The 20,313-nt window shown below is 38.1% G+C and overlaps 1 protein-coding gene across 1 annotated transcript in view; it reads right to left on the bottom strand.

The window, feature by feature from the left end:
- Nucleotides 1-18,381, bottom strand: part of LOC128691164 (uncharacterized) — a 30,531-nt gene extending 12,150 nt beyond the window's left edge. The window contains exons 1-6 of the mRNA XM_070089201.1: nt 18,244-18,381; nt 13,711-14,070; nt 12,064-12,242; nt 10,809-10,959; nt 10,007-10,155; nt 8,911-9,022 (exon numbers count right to left, since the gene is read on the bottom strand). Coding sequence (XP_069945302.1) covers nt 8,911-9,022; nt 10,007-10,155; nt 10,809-10,959; nt 12,064-12,242; nt 13,711-14,067 — 948 coding nt within the window. The 5' untranslated portion in view covers nt 14,068-14,070; nt 18,244-18,381. The remainder of the gene's footprint in view (nt 1-8,910; nt 9,023-10,006; nt 10,156-10,808; nt 10,960-12,063; nt 12,243-13,710; nt 14,071-18,243) is intronic.
- Nucleotides 18,382-20,313: the final 1,932 nt, after the last annotated feature.

Here is a 20,313-nt window from a genome sequence, read left to right as displayed (position 1 = left end):
CCTAAGTGCACCACTCACCCTTTTCCCCTCATCAATTCTATGATTCACCTCATCTTTCATAGACCCATCCGCTGACACGTCCACTCCCAAATATCTGAATACATTCACCTCCTCCATACTCTCTCCCTCCAATCTGATATCCAATCTTTCATCACCTAATCTTTTTGTTATCCTCATAACCTTACTCTTTCCTGTATTCACTTTCAATTTTCTTCTTTTGCACACCCTACCAAATTCATCCACCAATCTCTGCAACTTCTCTTCAGAATCTCCCAAGAGCACAGTGTCATCAGCAAAGAGCAACTGTGACAACTCCCACTTTATGTGTGATTCTTTATCTTTTAACTCCACGCCTCTTGCCAAGACCCTCGCATTTACTTCTCATACAACCCCATCTATAAATATATTAAACAACCACGGTGACATCACACATCCTTGTCTAAGGCCTACTTTTACTGGGAAATAATTTCCTTCTTTCCTACATACTCTAACTTGAGCCTCACTATCCTCATAAAAACTCTTCACTGCTTTCAGTAACCTACCTCCTATACCATACACCTGCAACATCTGCCACATTGCCCCCCTATCCACCCTGTCATATGCCTTTTCCAAATCCATAAATGCCACAAAGACCTCTTTAGCCTTATCTAAATACTGTTCACTTATATGTTTCACTGTAAACACCTGGTCCACACACCCCCTACCTTTCCTAAAGCCTCCTTGTTCATCTGCTATCCTATTCTCCGTCTTACTCTTAATTCTTTCAATAATAACTCTACCATACACTTTACCAGGTATACTCAACAGACTTATCCCCCTATAATTTTTGCACTCTCTTTTATCCCCTTTGCCTTTATACAAAGGAACTATGCATGCTCTCTGCCAATCCCTAGGTACCTTACCCTCTTCCATACATTTATTAAATAATTGCACCAACCACTCCAAAACTATATCCCCACCTGCTTTTAACATTTCTATCTTTATCCCATCAATCCCGGCTGCCTTACCCCCTTTCATTTTACCTACTGCCTCACGAACTTCCCCCACACTCACAACTGGCTCTTCCTCACTCCTACAAGATGTTATTCCTCCTTGTCCTATACACGAAATCACAGCTTCCCTGTCTTCATCAACATTTAACAATTCCTCAAAATATTCCCTCCATCTTCCCAATACCTCTAACTCTCCATTTAATAACTCTCCTCTCCTATTTTTAACTGACAAATCCATTTGTTCTCTAGGCTTTCTTAACTTGTTAATCTCACTCCAAAACTTTTTCTTATTTTCAACAAAATTTGTTGATAACATCTCACCCACTCTCTCATTTGCTCTCTTTTTACATTGCTTCACCACTCTCTTAACCTCTCTTTTTCTCCATATACTCTTCCCTCCTTGCATCACTTCTACTTTGTAAAAACTTCTCATATGCTAACTTTTTCTCCCTTACTACTCTCTTCACATCATCATTCCACCAATCGCTCCTCTTCCCTCCCGCACCCACTTTCCTGTAACCACAAACTTCTGCTGAACACTCTAACACTACATTTTTAAACCTGCCCCATACCTCTTCGACCCCATTGCCTATGCTCTCATTAGCCCATCTATCCTCCAATAGCTGTTTATATCTTACCCTAACTGCCTCCTCTTTTAGTTTATAAACCTTCACCTCTCTCTTCCCTGATGCTTCTATTCTCCTTGTATCCCATCTACCTTTTACTCTCAGTGTAGCTACAACTAGAAAGTGATCTGATATATCTGTGGCCCCTCTATAAACATGTACATCCTGAAGTCTACTCAACAGTCTTTTATCTACCAATACATAATCCAACAAACTACTGTCATTTTGCCCTACATCATATCTTGTATACTTATTTATCCTCTTTTTCTTAAAATATGTATTACCTATAACTAAACCCCTTTCTATACAAAGTTCAATCAAAGGGCTTCCATTATCATTTACACCTGGCACCCCAAACTTACCTACCACACCCTCTCTAAAAGTTTCTCCTACTTTAGCATTCAGGTCCCCTACCACAATTACTCTCTCACTTGGTTCAAAGGCTCCTATACATTCACTTAACATCTCCTAAAATCTCTCTCTCTCCTCTGCATTCCTCTCTTCTCCAGGTGCATACACGCTTATTATGACCCACTTCTCGCATCCAACCTTTACTTTAATCCACATAATTCTTGAATTTATACATTCATATTCTCTTTTCTCCTTCCATAACTGATCATTCAACATTACTGCTACCCCTTCCTTTGCTCTAACTCTCTCAGATACTCCAGATTTAATCCCATTTATTTACACCCCCCGCCGAAACTGGGCCGGCCGGCGTTCTAGGCCCCTACCCCCTTCAGCTTTGTTTCGCTTAGGGCCAGGACATCCAACTTCTTTTCACTCATAACATCAGCAATCATCTGTTTCTTGTCATCCGCACTACATCCACGCACATTTAAGCATCCCAGTTTTATAAAGTTTTTCTTCTTCTCTTTTTTAATAAATGTCTACAGGAGAAGGGGTTACTAGCCCATTGCTCCCGGCATTTTAGTCGCCTCATACGACACGCATGACTTACGGAGGAAAGATTCTTTTCCACTTCCCCATGGACAATAGAAGAAATAAAGAGGAACAAGAGCTATTTAGAAAAAGGAGAGAAACCTAGATGTATGTATATATATATATGCATGTGCGTGTCTGTGAAGTGTGACCAAAGTGTAAGTAGGAGTAGCAAGATATCCCTGTTATCTAGCGTGTTTATGAGACAGAAAAAGAAAACAGCAATCCTACCATCATGCAAAACAGTTTACAGGTTTCTGTTTCACAGTCATCTGGAAGGACAGTAGTACTTCCCTGGGTGGTTGCTGTCTACCAACCTACTACTAACTAATGTAAAACATCATGTAAAACAATTACAGGCTTTCGTTTTACACTCACTTGGCAGGACGGTAGTACCTCCCTGGGTGGTGTCTGTCTACCAACCTACTACCTTGAACATGCATATACACACATATATATACACACACCCCTCTGGGTTTTCTTCTATTTTCTTACTACTGTTGTTCTTATTTTCTCTTATCTCAATGGGGAAGTGGACCAGAATTCTTCCTCCGTAAGCCATGTGTGTCGTAAGAGTCGACTAAAATGCCGGGAGCAAGGGGCTAGTAACCCCTTCTGCATACATGACTAAAGCTAAAATGAGTAACTTTTGATTTTACTTTTTGGGCTACCCTGCCTCAGTGAGAAGCGGCTCATTTGTTGAAAGAAGTGTATATTTAGAGACCAAAAAAATGCAATAAAGTAAAATACACATTTTTATGAACAGTAATAGATGCTGCAAACAGGAGTACAAAGTAAATGGCTAAACTGTAAAAGCAAATATAAATTTCATAATTCATCACTATGAATATTCAGAAATTTTGGAAGAAGGAATAATACTATCATTCACACCGATGAAAAAGGAAAAAGCAGTAAACCCTGGGTATAACAGACCTCACTATAATGGACTTCTGGAAAAAGACAAAATCCATCAGGAAAATTGTACTTTTAACTTAATTTCAATGTTTATTTCAGTATATTCATAAATTGTGTGTAGTGCTGTATTATTAGCTATTCTGTAGAGTACTTCAGTATTTTTTTCTGTTGATTTTTAACTTTATTCTGCTTTAATGGACCCTCGTACAGCATCCCCCTATTAATCCATTATATTCTCGGTCTTTACATATTCTTCTTAAGAACATTAATAATTTTACTCATCATTCCATTCAAAACACTCCGCTCAAAATTTTTAAGAATTCAGTAAACCCTCTATATAATGAATTAATAGGGGGATGCTGTACGAGGGTTCATTAAAGCAGAATAAAGTAAAAAATCAACAGAAAAAATACTAAAGTACTCTACAGAATACCTAATAATACAGCACTACACACAATTTATGAATACACTGGAATAAACATTGAAATTAAGTTAAAAGTACAATTTTAAGAACATAAGAACATAAGAAAGGAGGAACACTGCAGGAGGCCTGCTGGCCCATACTAGGCAGGTCCTTTACAATTCATCCCACTAACAAAACATTTGCCCAACCCAATTTTCAATGCCACCCAAGAAATAAGCTCTGATGTGTAAGTCCCACTCAAATCCAACCCCTCCCACTCATGTACTTATCCAACCTAGATTTGAAACTACCCAAAGTCCCAGCCTCAATAACCCAACTAGGTAGACTGTTCCACTCATCAACTACCCTATTTCCAAACCAATACTTTCCTATGTCCTTTCTAAATCTAAACTTATCTAATTTAAATCCATTACTGCGGGTTCTCTCTTGGAGAGATATCCTCAAGACCTTATTAATATCCCCTTTATTAATACCTATCTTCCACTTATACACTTCGATCAGGTCTCCCCTCATTCTTCGTCTAACAAGTGAATGTAACTTAAGAGTCTTCAATCTTTCTTCATAAGGAAGATTTCTAATGCTATGTATTAATTTAGTCATCCTACGCTGAATGTTTTCTAACGAATTTATGTCCATTTTGTAATACGGAGACCAGAACTGAGCTGCATAATCTAGGTGAGGCCTTACTAATGATGTATAAAGCTGCAGTATGACCTCTGGACTTCTGTTGCTTACACTTCTTGATATAAATCCCAGTAATCTATTTGCCTTATTACATACGCTTAGGCATTGCTGTCTTGGTTTAAGGTTGCTGCTCACCATAACCCCCAAGTCCTTTTCGCAATCTGTATGGCTAAGTTCTACATCATTTAACTTATAAGTACTAGGGTTATGGGCACTCCCAAGCTTCAGAACCTTGCATTTATCTACATTGAACTGCATCTGCCACTTTTCTGACCAAGAATAGAGTTTGTTTAAATCCTCCTGAAGTTCCATAACATCTACGTTTGAATTAATTATCCTAACTATCTTTGTGTCATCGGCGAATTTGCTCATATCACTAGTAATTCCCTCATCAAGATCATTGATATATATTATAAACAACAACGGGCCCAAGACTGATCCCTGTGGAACGCCACTTGTTACAGATCCCCACTCGGATTTAACCCCATTTATGGACACTCTCTGCTTCCTGTCAGTGAGCCATGACTCGATCCACAAGAGCACTTTTCCCCCAATGCCATGAGCTGCCACTTTCTTTAACAGTCTATGGTGCGGAATCCATGCTGAGTATCATTAATCAAGCTATGCTTATCGAGATGGCTTCTTATAATCTCAGCTATAATTGACTCTAGTAATTTGCCTACAATTGAGGTCAGGCTTATTGGGCGGTAATTTGACGGTAACGACTTGTCCCCTGTTTTAAAAATAGGAGTTACATTAGCCATCTTCCACATATCAGACACTACACCTGTTTGAAGAGATAAATTAAAAATATTAGTTAATGGTTCACAAAGTTCCATTTTGCATTCCTTAAGAACCCTTGAAAAAACCTCATCAGGACCCGGCGACTTATTTTGCTTCAGTCTGATGTTACATAATTTATCTTCTTCTAGCCCACTGTAAAAATTAATTACTGGAATATTGTTAGTGTCTTCCTGTGTAAAAACTGAGAGATCAAGCCATTTCATTCTCTTTGTCTCATAATTATTTTTAAGGGGACCTATCTTACCTCTTACTTTTGTTCTATAGACCTGGAAAAAACTTTTTGGGTTAGTTTTAGAATCCCCAACTTTAATTTCATAGTCCCTTTTAGCTTTTCTTACATGGCCCTCTTAATGTCTACTGCTTCTCTACGCCTATAAATTCCTTTCTTATCTAGTAGTGAGATTTTGGGTCATTTCTATGACTCGATGAGCAGCATGTATAGTGTTCACTGTCATAGATAGCACTCTCTAAGCCCATCGTAATCTGCTAAGCGAAAATCTGGGACCCCAATGCCATGAGCTGCCACTTTCTTTAACAGTCTATGGTGCGGAACTCTATCAAAAGCCTTACTAAAATTCTATTATCACACCGGCCGATTCCCACCAAGGCAGGGTGGCCCGAAAAAGAAAAACTTTCACCATCATTCACTCCATCACTGTCTTGCCAGAAGGGTGCTTTACACTACAGTTTTTAAACTGCAACATTAACACCCCTCCTTCAGAGTGCAGGCACTGTACTTCCCATCTCCAGGACTCAAGTCCGGCCTGCCGGTTTCCCTGAATCCCTTCATAAATGTTACTTTGCTCACACTCCAACAGCACGTCAAGTATTAAAAACCATTTGTCTCCATTCACTCCTATCAAACACGCTCACGCATGCCTGCTGGAAGTCCAAGCCCCTCGCACACAAAACCTCCTTTACCCCCTCCCTCCAACCCTTCCTAGGCCGACCCCTACCCCGCCTTCCTTCCACTACAGACTGATACACTCTTGAAGTCATTCTGTTTCGCTCCATTCTCTCTACATGTCCGAACCACCTCAACAACCCTTCCTCAGCCCTCTGGACAACAGTTTTGGTAATCCCGCACCTCCTCCTAACTTCCAAACTACGAATTCTCTGCATTATATTCACACCACACATTGCCCTCAGACATGACATCTCCACTGCCTCCAGCCTTCTCCTCGCTGCAACATTCATCACCCACGCTTCACACCCATATAAGAGCGTTGGTAAAACTATACTCTCATACATTCCCCTCTTTGCCTCCAAGGACAAAGTTCTTTGTCTCCACAGACTCCTAAGTGCACCACTCACTCTTTTTCCCTCATCAATTCTATGATTCACCTCATCTTTCATAGACCCATCCGCTGACACGTCCACTCCCAAATATCTGAATACGTTCACCTCCTCCATACTCTCTCCCTCCAATCTGATATTCAATCTTTCATCACCTAATCTTTTTGTTATCCTCATAACCTTACTCTTTCCTGTATTCACCTTTAATTTTCTTCTTTTGCACACCCTACCAAATTCATCCACCAATCTCTGCAACTTCTCTTCAGAATCTCCCAAGAGCACAGTGTTATCAGCAAAGAGCAGCTGTGACAACTCCCACTTTGTGTGTGATTCTTTATCTTTTAACTCCACGCCTCTTGCCAAGACCCTCGCATTTACTTCTCTTACAACCCCATCTATAAATATATTAAACAACCACGGTGACATCACACATCCTTGTCTAAGGCCTACTTTTACTGGAAAAAAAAAATTCCCTCTTTCCTACATACTCTAACTTGAGCCTCACTATATATCACTCCTAAAATCAGTTTTTCATGCCCCTCTGAAAATTCTATCCAAACAGACTCTGTATGTGTTACTTCAGACTTAATACCCGTTTTTATGCAACAGTTCAAGCGATCTCGGACATACAATGCCACCCCACCCCCCCTCCCAATACTTCTATCTTCTTGGAACAATTTAAAACCCTGAATATGACATTCCGCAGGCATGTCCTGACTTTTTTAATTAAACCACGTCTCAGTTAAGGCAAATACATCAATGTTACCTACACTAGCAACTAATCTCAACTCGTCCATCTTATACCTAGCACTACGGCAATTAGCATAATAAACATTGAAAGACTCTCCTTTCTCTTTACCCTTCCTGCTCATTTCTATTTTTCTACTAAACCTATTACTGTCCTTATCACCCAAGGTCCCTGGCTTTTCAATATCTATCTCGTTCTTATTATTACTAGTTCCCCTAGAACTCGTAATATTACTACACTGGGACTTCACTGTTTTCCTGCCAAAACCCATACCACTAACTATTCCTAGTTTAAAGTCCTAACTGCTCCCTCCACTGCAGTTGCCAGTGCTCCCACCCCACACCTAGATAAGTGAACCCCATCCCTAGCATACATGTCATTTCTGCCATAGAAGAGGTCCCAGTTGTCAATGAATGTTACTGCATTTTCCTTACAGTATTTGTCCAGCCAGCAATTGACACCAATTGCCCTGGACAACCATTCATTTCCAACTCCCTTCCTTGGCAAAATACCACATATGAGAGGGTTCCCACCCTTACTTCTAATTATTTCTATTGCTGACCTATACCTGCTAATCAGGTCCTCACTCCTACGTCTGCCAACATCGTTGCCTCCAGCACTGAGACAGATAATAGGATTGCTCCCATTACCTCTCATGATGTCATCCAGATGGCTAACAATATCCTCCATCCCAGCCCCAGGAAAGCAAACTCTCTGTCTCCTACTCCTATCCTTCAAGCAGAACGCCCTATCCATATACCTAACTTGGCTATCCCCAACAACAATATTCTTACCTTCCTTAATGTCTTTCGTCGTGACGTTCCCAGTAGTCGACTCACATTCGTCGGGTAGCACTGAGAATGTATTGGATGTTTCCACAACAGTTTCCACGGCAGTCTCTTTCTTCTTCATCGTTTCTACCTTTCCATTCGTCTTCTTGATCGTCAACTTCTTTCCCTGCTGTCCAGCCACTGACCAGTTTCCCTTCTTGACCTGAGGACTCAAAACAGGAGGACTACTCCGAATCTTTTTGTTTTCCTCGGTCAGTCGCCGAATTTCCATATTCGCCAACCTCAATTCTTCCTTAAGCTGTTGGTAAAGTTGCTCGATGGACGGCATCTTGCTTCAATTCTAGAGAGTGCGCAAACAGGTCTTCACAGAGCCAAGTACACGTCAACACTGATTTTTCTGATGGATTTTGTCTGGTTTTTCCAGAAGTCCATTATAGTGAGGTCTGTTATACCCAGGGTTTATTGCTATCTCCTTTTTCATCGGTAATTTATTTCACTTTTCAAATTTTTATCCTAAAAGCCCTACTGTACTACTACAACAATCATATCTTTACATATGTTATTCAAAGCACAGAGTACTTCACTTAAATTGTCATCTTCACTGACAGTTAGCAATTGGTTTATCTTTTATTGTTACCTGTATTTTTCATTTTTTTTTCTGATATACAAGAGGCAAAAACAATATTACCTTCATGATACCGCTGTTTCCTGCTGAGCTAAATGTGAGAAGTGATACTGACAGAGCACGCGTCAGCTCATTATACAAGTCCTCAGTCTTGAGGTTAACCTGGACTGGGACTCTGTAAACGACAAAAATAATATTACTAGCAAGATCTGGAGTGATTGTATGAACAACTGAAAAGGGTTCCCCTTATCTGCAACATTATGTTTCATATTACACCAAATTTTAAGAGCAGCAAAGCTATGAGAGCCAGTAATAAGGTCAAAGCAGGAAAAAAGGCAATAGTAAGTCACGATTAAAACCTCTGAATAAGATCCATGTTATGAATGTTATATATTACCTGTATAACCAGTTCAACGAGTATGATATAAATATGAGTATGATATCAGCAAAAATTTAAAGAATTTTGGAAGAGGACCAACTAATGTGGTGGCTCCAATTACTAACATGACAAAAGTATGCAGTTAATGTCAGGAAAGCAAGCAATTCATTTGAATTCTTTAAATCTGTTGGAAAGAGAGCAGCCAGTTGTATCAATGTAAAGAAGAGAACATAAGTGAATTGGAAATAGTGTTAAGAATAACATAATTTTTTTTTTTCAGATTTTCTATCTATGCAGAAACCCATGAACTGTATACGGTAAATTATTTATGTGAAATCCATTTTTTTCCATAAAAAAATAAACTGGACACAAGAGGGACTGCCCTGTTCAATTTCAATCTCTGTAACATACAATGTTCCCTGCAGACTTCTTGTATTTCTGAATGTAAACTTTCTTCATACATGGACAGCATTTATAAGTTGTCTCATAATTTTTTCGTTTAGTGATACATATTTAAATGTTATACTGTAATGAACTGAGGACCCAAGCTCGTCAACTAAGCGGGAAAACAATGTGAATGTGGACAAACAAATGTAAGCAATAAAGGAATGGTAACAATAAAAAAAATCTTTATGAAAATCCCACTAGACTTATCAACATCTAAATGCCATTTGTACATTAAAAATTGCAATATTTATTTAACATATATACGGTATATTTGTTAATAAAAAATTTAAAACCTTAAATTACTTCTGGAACAAAAAATAATAAAACACTTGCATTTTCTTCCTGTAAAAGTTTTTTCCCAGGAACTGAGGAACGAAGCGCATAACGGTGTCATCACAGAGGACAACATCAAAGCGATTGGCAAGGTGCCTCTTTGCCTCATAGTCTCTATATTCCACTTTCAACATCCTGAGTGGAATGACCTGTAAAGCACTTCATTTTATATTTAACCTATATAAGCAATCACCTCCTGGTCATGGCAGTAAAAGTAATTTATTTCAAAATCTACAGGGTTTGGTTATAAACACAATAAAAAGAATTTATATACATTGCATTTAATAATTATTCCTACTGCAGTAATAAAGCTAAAAATCTTATCAAAACTGTTTAACCCTTAAACGGCCCAAACAGATCGACGTTCAATTTTGTATTGCTACAAAAGTAGATCTACTTTTTTTACATATTTTCAAATATAACAAAAAAAAAAATTGTAGATAAAAGTTCTTTTACACGTTTTCAAATGTAAAACAAAAAAGATCTACATTTTTTTACATACTTTCAGATGTTGAAAAAACGTATATATACGTTTGGACCATTTAAGGGTTAACAGCTTCTCCCACTAAAGCAACCAGGCCACAACCAATAGCTAAATATAATGTAGTAATTTTTCACCAATCATATTTACCAATGACTTGTCTAATACCTGCAATCTCATTATTATAGTTTAAAAAAAAAATATTTTGAGCAATTATTCAGAGTTGTAATATGAATTCAGGAAGTAATGAAACAATTTATAGTTTACTGTAACACCCAAGTTATTTATCATACTCTTTGGCAAAACAGAGCAATTGCATACCTCACTGATAAGACTGGCAGCACCATGCCTCTGCAACAACTCTGTGTAGTAATGTAGTGTATTTTTGTGGTCAGCCCTAATACCTCTCTTTAAATCCTTTGTTATAAGCATAACTTCAGTTCCATCATCTGTTAGACTATGTGGCAACCTCCTGCTGGAACACATTAGTTGTGTCATATATGAATCCTAAAAAATTTATGGATACTGCTAATTGTTCTGGATGTTGATTGTTAACTACAATAATAAACTCACTCTTTTAACTTATGAAAAGGTAAGATATCTTTGAGGTGACAATTGCACAATATTAATAATGCCTTGATAGGGCCTGATGGCCTTTATATATATGCCATTCTGGCTAATACACAATACAAAAATGTACATAGTTAAGTCACCCACATACATTATGACTCTAATATTTACAGTAGTAATAAATATATAGTACTGTATAGTTCTGGGAGGATTGTATATGAGGATAAACACAAATTAAATTTTTTCATGCATTCTTATAATAAACACCTGCTCACTCTGAACATTTTTTTTTTTTAATTTTTGTTAACACATTGGCCATTTCCCACCAAGGCAGGGTGACCAGAAAAAGAAGACAGGCTTTCATTATCACTCACCCCACTGTCTTGCTAGAGGAATGCATACACTACTGTTTAAAAAAAAAAACTGCAACGTATCAACACCCCTCCTTTGGAGTGCAGGCACTGTATGTCCCACCTCCAGGACTCAAGTCCAGCTAACCAGTTTCCCTGAATCCCTTCATAAATGTTACTTTGCTTGCACTCCAACAGCACATCATCATAAAAACAATTCATCGCCACTTGCTCCTATCTAATGCACTCACGCACGCTTGCTGGAAGTCTAAGCCCCTTGCACACAAAAACTCCTTTACCCCCTCCCGTCAACCTTTCCTAGGACGACCCCTACCCGCCTTTCTTCCACTACAGATTTTTAAGCCCTCCAAGTCATTCTATTTTGCTCCATCCTCTCTAAATGCCCAAATTACCTCAACAACCCTTCCACTGCCCTCTGGATAATACTTTTGGAGACCCTGCACCTCCTCCTAATCTCCAAGCTACAGATTCTCTGCATTATATTCACACTGCACATTGTCCTCAGACATGGCATCCCCACTGCCTCCAGCCTTCTACTTGTTGCAACATTTACCACCCATGCTTCACACCTATATAACAGTGTTGGCACTACTATACTCTCATGCATTTTATTATTAGGCCTAATTTTTACTTACACCTTAATGCTTAATAATTTTGGCACATGTTGGCCTATGACTGGTGCTGGAATTTTACATAGGGTGACTTGCAAGAACACAAAGGATTCATCTTCACTACTGTCCTCCAGCAATTTTTTCTTCTTTTCCTCCTGTGGCTTAGAGGATAGTTTTCTAATTCCAATAATGGCTTGTCGTATCTGCAAAAAATAAGCAGAAGATTAAAAACATTTTGAAAATGACTTCACATTTTAAGATAAAGAAAACTATTATACAGCTTACTAGCAATGATACACATACATTCAATTAAAAACTCCATCATTCAGTTCATTTACAGAGCCTTGATCAGGAGGGCTTAACTGAGCAGTTTATATATTCTACACTTATAAAATAAGACAAAAATAATGCCAATAGGGAATTATTTAGTAGGGTTCTAGTACATGTGATGAGTTCTGTACAATATAATTTAAGGCAATTTGCTTTTTGTTACAAGGGATAATAAGACTTGCATCAGACCTTTTCCATGACATCTAAAATATTACTAATGCCTGAAGCGAGTAGCAGCTTTGAATTCCATTTTGGTCTTGATATACTGTACTCGAGCTTAATAAATAATGAAAGAATCTGGCTATGCAGATGATGTACTGTTGACTGCACTCACCATAAATGCCAAGAAATAATTTATAAGTTAATGATGAGCAAACTTTCATTTAACTTTTAAGTCATATATCTAAGTGTGTGAAGAGAATTGAGTTAGTAATCTAAGTAGACCAACAAAATGCAAATTTCTTGGCAGACCCATATTAACTAAACCTTATACTCAGAAAGGAATTTATGCAAAGTATTATTTGCACAGAAAAAAATTCTCAATTCTCTTCACACACTTAGATATATGAATGAAGATTTATGCATTTATGAACTGCTAATTATCTAAACGTTTTCAAAAGAATATTTATTTGCCTGTCAATGTTTTAATCTATATGGCTGTGATCTAAGCAATGTAAATAACAGAAAATGACTAAAATATACCTATGAAGGGGTGGAGGAGAGAATGAGGGGCTTTATCTGAGCCCTGTAGCATAAACAAATAAGTAAAACTAAGCCAAAATTTCTATAAACATTGCCTAATCAAAGAGGATATCCTGGAAAATCTCCCTTAAATTCATGGTCAAGGGTTATTTTTCTCGAGTCAATTTTATCTACCATTTTTTCAGGATCTGTTGCACTTTGCATCAATACCTCAAAGAATTAAAAAACTTTAAAACTAATATGTATTGGCTTAATACAACTACCATTTATTGTGAAGAAGTTTAGAAATTAAAAAAATTTTTAAGCATTTTTGAGATACTGTAATGCCCCAAAACTAACACACACAATCTATAAAACAAGCAAAAAAATATTCCTACTAATGATACCTAATCAATTAATTATATGATTCTTCTTAGAGGAAAGGCATGTAGAAATGAAAGGTATACAACTAAGTTTTCAAGGTGAAAAACCTTGAGCAGGCTTCAATAACTGTTATCAATTTTGAAAAACTGACACTGCAACTAAATAAATAAATAAAAAGTTATGAATTACATGTGTAACAGATGCTCAGTCTGACAAAGAAAAAAATGATAGTTATAGCTGTGGAAATCATAGGAAGCAAAGAAAATATTCACTCACAGTGTCTGGATTAACAAGTTGTGTTGGGTCAGAAATTTCACTGATATTCTGATTGGATGCACTTTTGAACCTTTCAATATCCTTTGAATTTTTTCTAAATCTTGCATTAAGTAACGCATCTCTCGGATGTAATTTTAAAGGCAAATTATTTGCCTCGAGTCCATTATTACTGTATTTTGATTGCTGAGCATGGGGAGATTTCTTAAATTTAGTTTTCAATTGCTTCTTGCCAGCTCCTGGCTTTTTTGACACACCTTTCTTCATGGTACCTGCTTTTTGCTTCTTGATCTTCCTTTTGGAAATTGAAAGGTCATTCATTTTAGGTTTCTTCTTAAGTTTCAGTTTGGCCATCTTCATATTCTGGAAGGATAATTAGCATAATTAAGACACATGGTAATGAAGTATGAGCATGCATAAGGGACATATAAGGAAGGATTGGAATAAGTACGAAAGAGGTATTAACAGGTAAGAAACTTATATAACCCATATAACGCTCTTATATGGGTGTGAAGTATGGGTGATGAATGTTGCAGCGAGGAGAAGGCTGGAGGCAGTGGATATGTCATGTCTAAGGGCAATGTGTGGTGTGAATATAATGCAGAGAATTCGTAGTTTGGAAGTTAGCAGGAGGTGCGGGATTACCAAAACTGTTGTCCAGAGGGCTGAGGAAGGGTTGTTGAGGTGGTTTGGACATGTAGAGAGAATGGAGCAAGACAGAATGACTTCAAGAGTGTATCAGTCTGTAGTGGAAGGAAGGCGGGGTAGGGGTCGGCCTAGGAAAGGTTGGAGGGAGGGGGTAAAGGAGGTTTTGTGTGCGAGGGGCTTGGACTTCCAGCAGGCGTGCGTGAGCGTGTTTGATAGGAGTGAATGGAGACGAATGGTTTTTAATACTTGACGTGCTGTTGGAGTGTGAGCAAAGTAACATTTATGAAGGGGTTCAGGGAAACCGGCAGGCCGGACTTGAGTCCTGGAGATGGGAAGTACAGTGCCTGCAATCTGAAGGAGGGGTGTTAATGTTGCAGTTTAAAAACTGTAGTGTAAAGCACCCTTCTGGCAAGACAGTGATGGAGTGAATGATGGTGAAAGTTTTTCTTTTTCGGGCCACCCTGCCTTGGTGGGAATCGGCCAGTGTGATAATAAAAAAAAAATAATAAACTTAAAATTTATTACATATGGTTTTACAGACTACAGTATCAACGACTGCAACTGAAGCACAACAATGATGGTAAATTATGTAGATTTAATCTAGGGTAATTTGTGGTTAGATATACATTTTAAAGGCTTACTGTATGTAATTTAACCTAAATCATAAACTGGTCACTACCTCACTGCAATTTAAAACAGCCATTAACAAACTGTTCACTACATGGCTGCCAGTCAAAAGTACAATTCCAACAAAGAAATAATAACAAAAGCATTCAAAATATGCATAAGACACCACAATCTTGCATACTAACAAAAATATCACATCTACAATCATTTTTTGTAAATTTCTCAAGTTGTGAACGAGACGTAATACATATTGTTAATAGTAATATTAGACCACAGGCTCATAAGCCCAAGCACATATACACGCACTCATCTATACTAAATGTTAATGGTTCAAAGGTGCTGTGCAATTAAAATACTCTTTATTTCCAGTAATATCGGAAACAATTATAGCCACAGTTTATTCACATCTTTTAATGAGAGATTTTTAAATTTGAGAATTTTCAATTTGTATGCAATATGTTTTATCAGCATTTTAATGTTATTAGTGCAAGTATATCTTTAACTGGTTGACACATGGTTATTTTGGTATTTTTGGTGACATTTTGTAGTAATTACTAAACTATAAACTAGGCTGAAGAAGATTTTAGATTTTGCCACCGAAGTGGCTAGTTTATTGTGCACCCCATATCCATCCTGTGGACGGTAGCGCAAGAGCATATGGATACACAAAAGGCCTAGGAACTAGGCCCCAAAGGGTTAACAGGAATACATATGGATTTATATCTACATATCTATAGTTCACTTATCTGTTACAAGCAAATTTAGGAAATTTGCTTAGTATATCTGGTATCTTATTTTCATTAATAAGATATCTTGACATGTCACATAGGTTATTATACTGTCTGTCTCTGTATTCCTCAATAAGTGGACAATTAAGCACATAGTGTTCAAGAGAGTGACCATATGCCTGATCACATAATTTATATTTAGTTTGATCATCATCTGTGTGTCTCCCAAACTGCCATAAGTACTTGTAACCAAGCCTAATCTGGCCACTACAACATCAGTCAGTCTGTTCACATTGCAAGTTGCTCCATAAACATACTTATCTACGTTCATGTTATCATAGTGGGTTATAGATCTACTCAGGCTTCTAACTGCATTCCTATAACAATCATTTTCATTATTTACTTCTCTCCTAATATTATTCCTAATGCTAGACACAGTTATACCAAAGTTACATTCTACGTTCTCCTTCTGGGTACTCTTCTTGGCTAACATATCAACTTTATCATGAAGGAGTAATCCAATGTGTGATGGGATCCATAGCAATTGTACATTAATTCCTTTGTCCCTAATTTTTGAGTATCTATACCTGGCTTCTCCAATGAGCATGTTGTTGGAGTCATTATATGAGTCAAGAGCCTTCAATGATGACATAGAATCAGTAATGATGATAGAGTCAATCTCAGTGTCATAGGTTAGCTTTAGCGCCATTAGGATTGCAAACAATTCAGTTTGCAGTGTAGACGCCCAGTTGTTAATTCTTATGCCTAACTCAACAAATTTATTATCGTTCTTAACTAGGGAGGTGGCAACAAGAGCAGATGCAGCCCTGCCAGAAGACTCCTGTTTAGATCCATCAGTGTATATAACTTGTGATAACTTATTACTACCAGCTAGGTGAGAAATTTCTTCTTGAGCAGTTGCTCTAACAAGAGATTTAAGGAAGGGATTACTAGCAATGAGCTTCTTGGGAGGGACTTGTAGGTATGTGATATTAAATGAACACATCTTCCACGGAGGGGTGAAATGCTCTTGTTTCCTACAGTGATACAGTTCATGCAGGTTATAAAACTTAATGCAATTGCACGTTTTCACAATCCATTTAGATCTGTGTGTATTTACCTCTAGACACTTGGTAAGATTCATTGTGACAGTGTCTGGTTCATTTCTCAACATTCTAATACCGAGTACAGTGTTAATCTCAACAATCCTATCACTGATACTAGAAATACCAAGCTCCTTCCTCATGTTAAGAAATTTTGTAGATCTGGGACAGCCAAGAATAATCCTGAGAGCTTCATTCTGCATTAACTCCAAGGGTCGGAGAGAACTTTCTCTAGCTAATATAAACATGGGAGCAGCATAATCAATTAAGGACCTAACATAGGCTATGTACATCATTCTCACGATTCTCACATTAGCACCATAGTTGGGATTGTAGCCAGCAACAGCTTTGAGAGCATTTAGCCTAGCTTTGCATTTCTTGTTTAGTTGTGGTATAGTGGATTTGTTAAAGGGTACATCTACACCAAGATATCTGTAAGTTTTAACGTAGCTAATGATTTCACCCTGCAAATAGATGGGTGGGGGATGTCATTTGCTTGTTAATATCTTTGTTTTAGAGGAAGATATTATGAGGCCTAGTCGATTACAAATTGCTTGAACTTCATTAAGAATGGTATTCATCTTCTTATGCCCTGTTGTATGGATCATGATATCATCAGCATAGCTTATAGCTATATGTTTAGGTGAGGCAGGTAGAGCATTTAGGAGAGCATTAATCAGAATATTAAATAGCATGGGACTAAGAACTCCTCCCTGCGGTGTACCTAAAGACATTTCTTAAGAATCACTTCTGAAGCCTTGGTAAAGGACAGAGGATACTCTATTTGACAGGTATCCTATTATCCAGCAGAGTAAGCTACCACCAATGTTCATTTTGGCTAGTTCATGTAGTATAACGGTTCTGTTCGCAATATCAAATGCAGATTTTAGATCAAGAAAAGTGGTAAAACTAGTAGAGGTGTGTGCAGTGAGAAAGGTGGAAATACAGTTCTGCACACTTTTACCTTTTGAAGAAGAGAAATGAGGATTAAAAGTTAAATAAGTCTGTTATTTAGGCGCAAGCTTCAACAACGTAAATTTCCCACTTAATAAAGTTAATATGATTAGAATTGAACTCAAACATAAGAGATTAATGGGTCAACCCCTCAATAGTGTTTCAGTAATTTTTATTTAAATTTTGGGTACATAAACATATTTTGTACACAATGATCCTGAGGGCACATAGATATTAATGACACATAAAAAGCACATCATTAGGCGAGTAAGTAAGTAAGTTTATTCAGGTATACACAAATACAGTTACAAAGAATTATCATACATAGCAGCATATGTGTAGAGAACTCTTAACCTAGGATATCCCAAAAAAGTCAAACACAGTGACTTATTTCCATCCGACACATCATATGACTTATGTCCAATTAACCTCTTGTCTAATAGTTTTTATTACGGTATGTCTGACAATTAACTCACCTGTGATCACAAGCTGGCCCAAAAAATGCAAAACAGGAGCCCAGTATATTAGTTATTATGAAAGCAAACGGTACCAGCCAGAAAACAGCAACACGTGACGACGCTTCACTGGTGATGGAGTCAGACACGAGACCGTCCTTAACGAACCCACGAACCCGGACACTCATTCACAGGAATTACACACCTCAAATTCAAATTCAAATTCAAAGTTTATTCTCTATGATGATTACAATGCTGAGTTTACAGAATTTGGTTACTGTGTGGTTTACATGTAGTAAAATAATGATTACAGAGTGTACCATTAGAACACCTAGCATGGCTAGGCATTTCGGGCAGACCGCGGGTTGAATCCCGGCCGGGGTATGGTTTGTTTGCAATCGTGTCATTACGATTTCGTGAGTCAGTTAGTTTAATTCTTAATTTTAAAATATTACAAATTATGAGGTAAGTTGGTATTATGGCTAAGTGACTAAATACTAGTTTGTGAGTTTAGCAATGTGAATGCTTTTGTTTTGGCACAGTACATAGTTTCAGTATTGGAGTATCACAGGATTCATTATTTTAAGATTGAGATTAATATTTCTGTTTATGATCAAATGGGTGAGTGAGTGTAAGTGTGAGCCACCAGGTGGTATTCGTGTAGTTATTTGACGGGGTGTATCAGGGAGATAAGATGTTTTCTAATGGTAGTTTTGAAGGTGATGAATGTGTCTGCAGTTCTAGAGTTCTCAGGTAGGGTGTTCCAGATTTTAGGGCCTTTGACATAAATTGAATTTTTGTAGAGGTTTAGTGGGACACGGGGAATATCGTAGAGATGTTTGTGTCTGGTGTATGCCTGTGGGTTCTGTCACAAATATCAAGAAAGCGTTTTAGGTCAAGGTTGATATTGAAGTTTAAGGTCCTGTAGATGTAGATTGCACAGTAGTAAGTGTGTGTGAAAATTTGTGTGGACTGCCTCCAAGTGAGTCGCCTACCCTGGCAAACCCTGTTGACACCGAGCTCTGAGGTGGGTACCTCAGCCTCACAAGTGGCTTATAGGACAGATTTTCACAAATGATTGATGTTGCAAGAAACTCGCCTGCATGCACGTATAAAGGACTAACTTACTTGGTGTTGCAGCATATATCCTGATGTTCAACTTCCCTAAGCTTAGCCTTAGCCCCTCTGGACTTTCCCTCAGAAACCACATGCAACCAGGAGCCTTAATTCCTGCAATATTCAATCGTTATTAGTGTCCTGCCTGCACCTCAGAAATTCCTATATCCAAGAGGGTATGTATCCCCTAGTATAACTATGCAGACACGGACACTAGCTTCCAGACTGCCTTGAGACACTGGTACTTACTGGGCATGCTCTGCCAGCTGCAACACAGGCCCACAGATCAAACTCACTCACAATCTCCCCAGACACTGGCCAGAAATCTACGAGATAAAGTGGAGGTCTTGTCTTACTGTATGGGCCTGACGGAGGTCATCTACGGTACATCGAGGTGCCTCTACCAGATTTCCCCAGGTCTCAAATGTGAAGACACGTGGGGGGTGCCGTCTGCTGATCACGGCACGTCTTGTCCAGTTGGTGTCTGTCTTAAGAAGAACGAGCTGGTCTCTCTTCCAGACCCTCGTCTCTTCATTCAAACTAGGGCTGCCAGTTCTCCCTAGCTAACTTATCCTAGTGTTTGCCTACATTATCGGCCTATTACTACCTATGTTAAGGTCTTAGGTCTACATTATTATTATCTACAGTTGCCTTAGTAAACCTATTATTAGTGTACTAACAGTAAAACTACCTACTCCTTTCCTGAAGGGTAAATCTATAAATTAAATAAGCTTACCAACAATCCACGCCAACTAGAGAATGCTTTGTTTTGGGTGGGGTATAAGGGCCACCCAGCTCAGCCGTCCCATTACGGCTATGCTGGGACCCCTTCGTACGTCGTATCTGTCCTGTGATAAGATAAGATAAGATAAGATTTCGTTCGGATTTTTAACCCCAGAGGGTTAGCCACCCAGGATAACCCAAGAAAGTCAGTGCGTCATCGAGGACTGTCTAACTTATTTCCATTGGGGTCCT

Source organism: Cherax quadricarinatus, chromosome 27 (genome assembly GCF_038502225.1).
Source record: "Cherax quadricarinatus isolate ZL_2023a chromosome 27, ASM3850222v1, whole genome shotgun sequence".
Lineage (NCBI taxonomy): Eukaryota > Metazoa > Arthropoda > Malacostraca > Decapoda > Parastacidae > Cherax > Cherax quadricarinatus.
The sequence above is the reverse complement of the archived record's forward strand: the minus strand, read 5'-3'. Positions and strand labels throughout refer to the sequence as shown.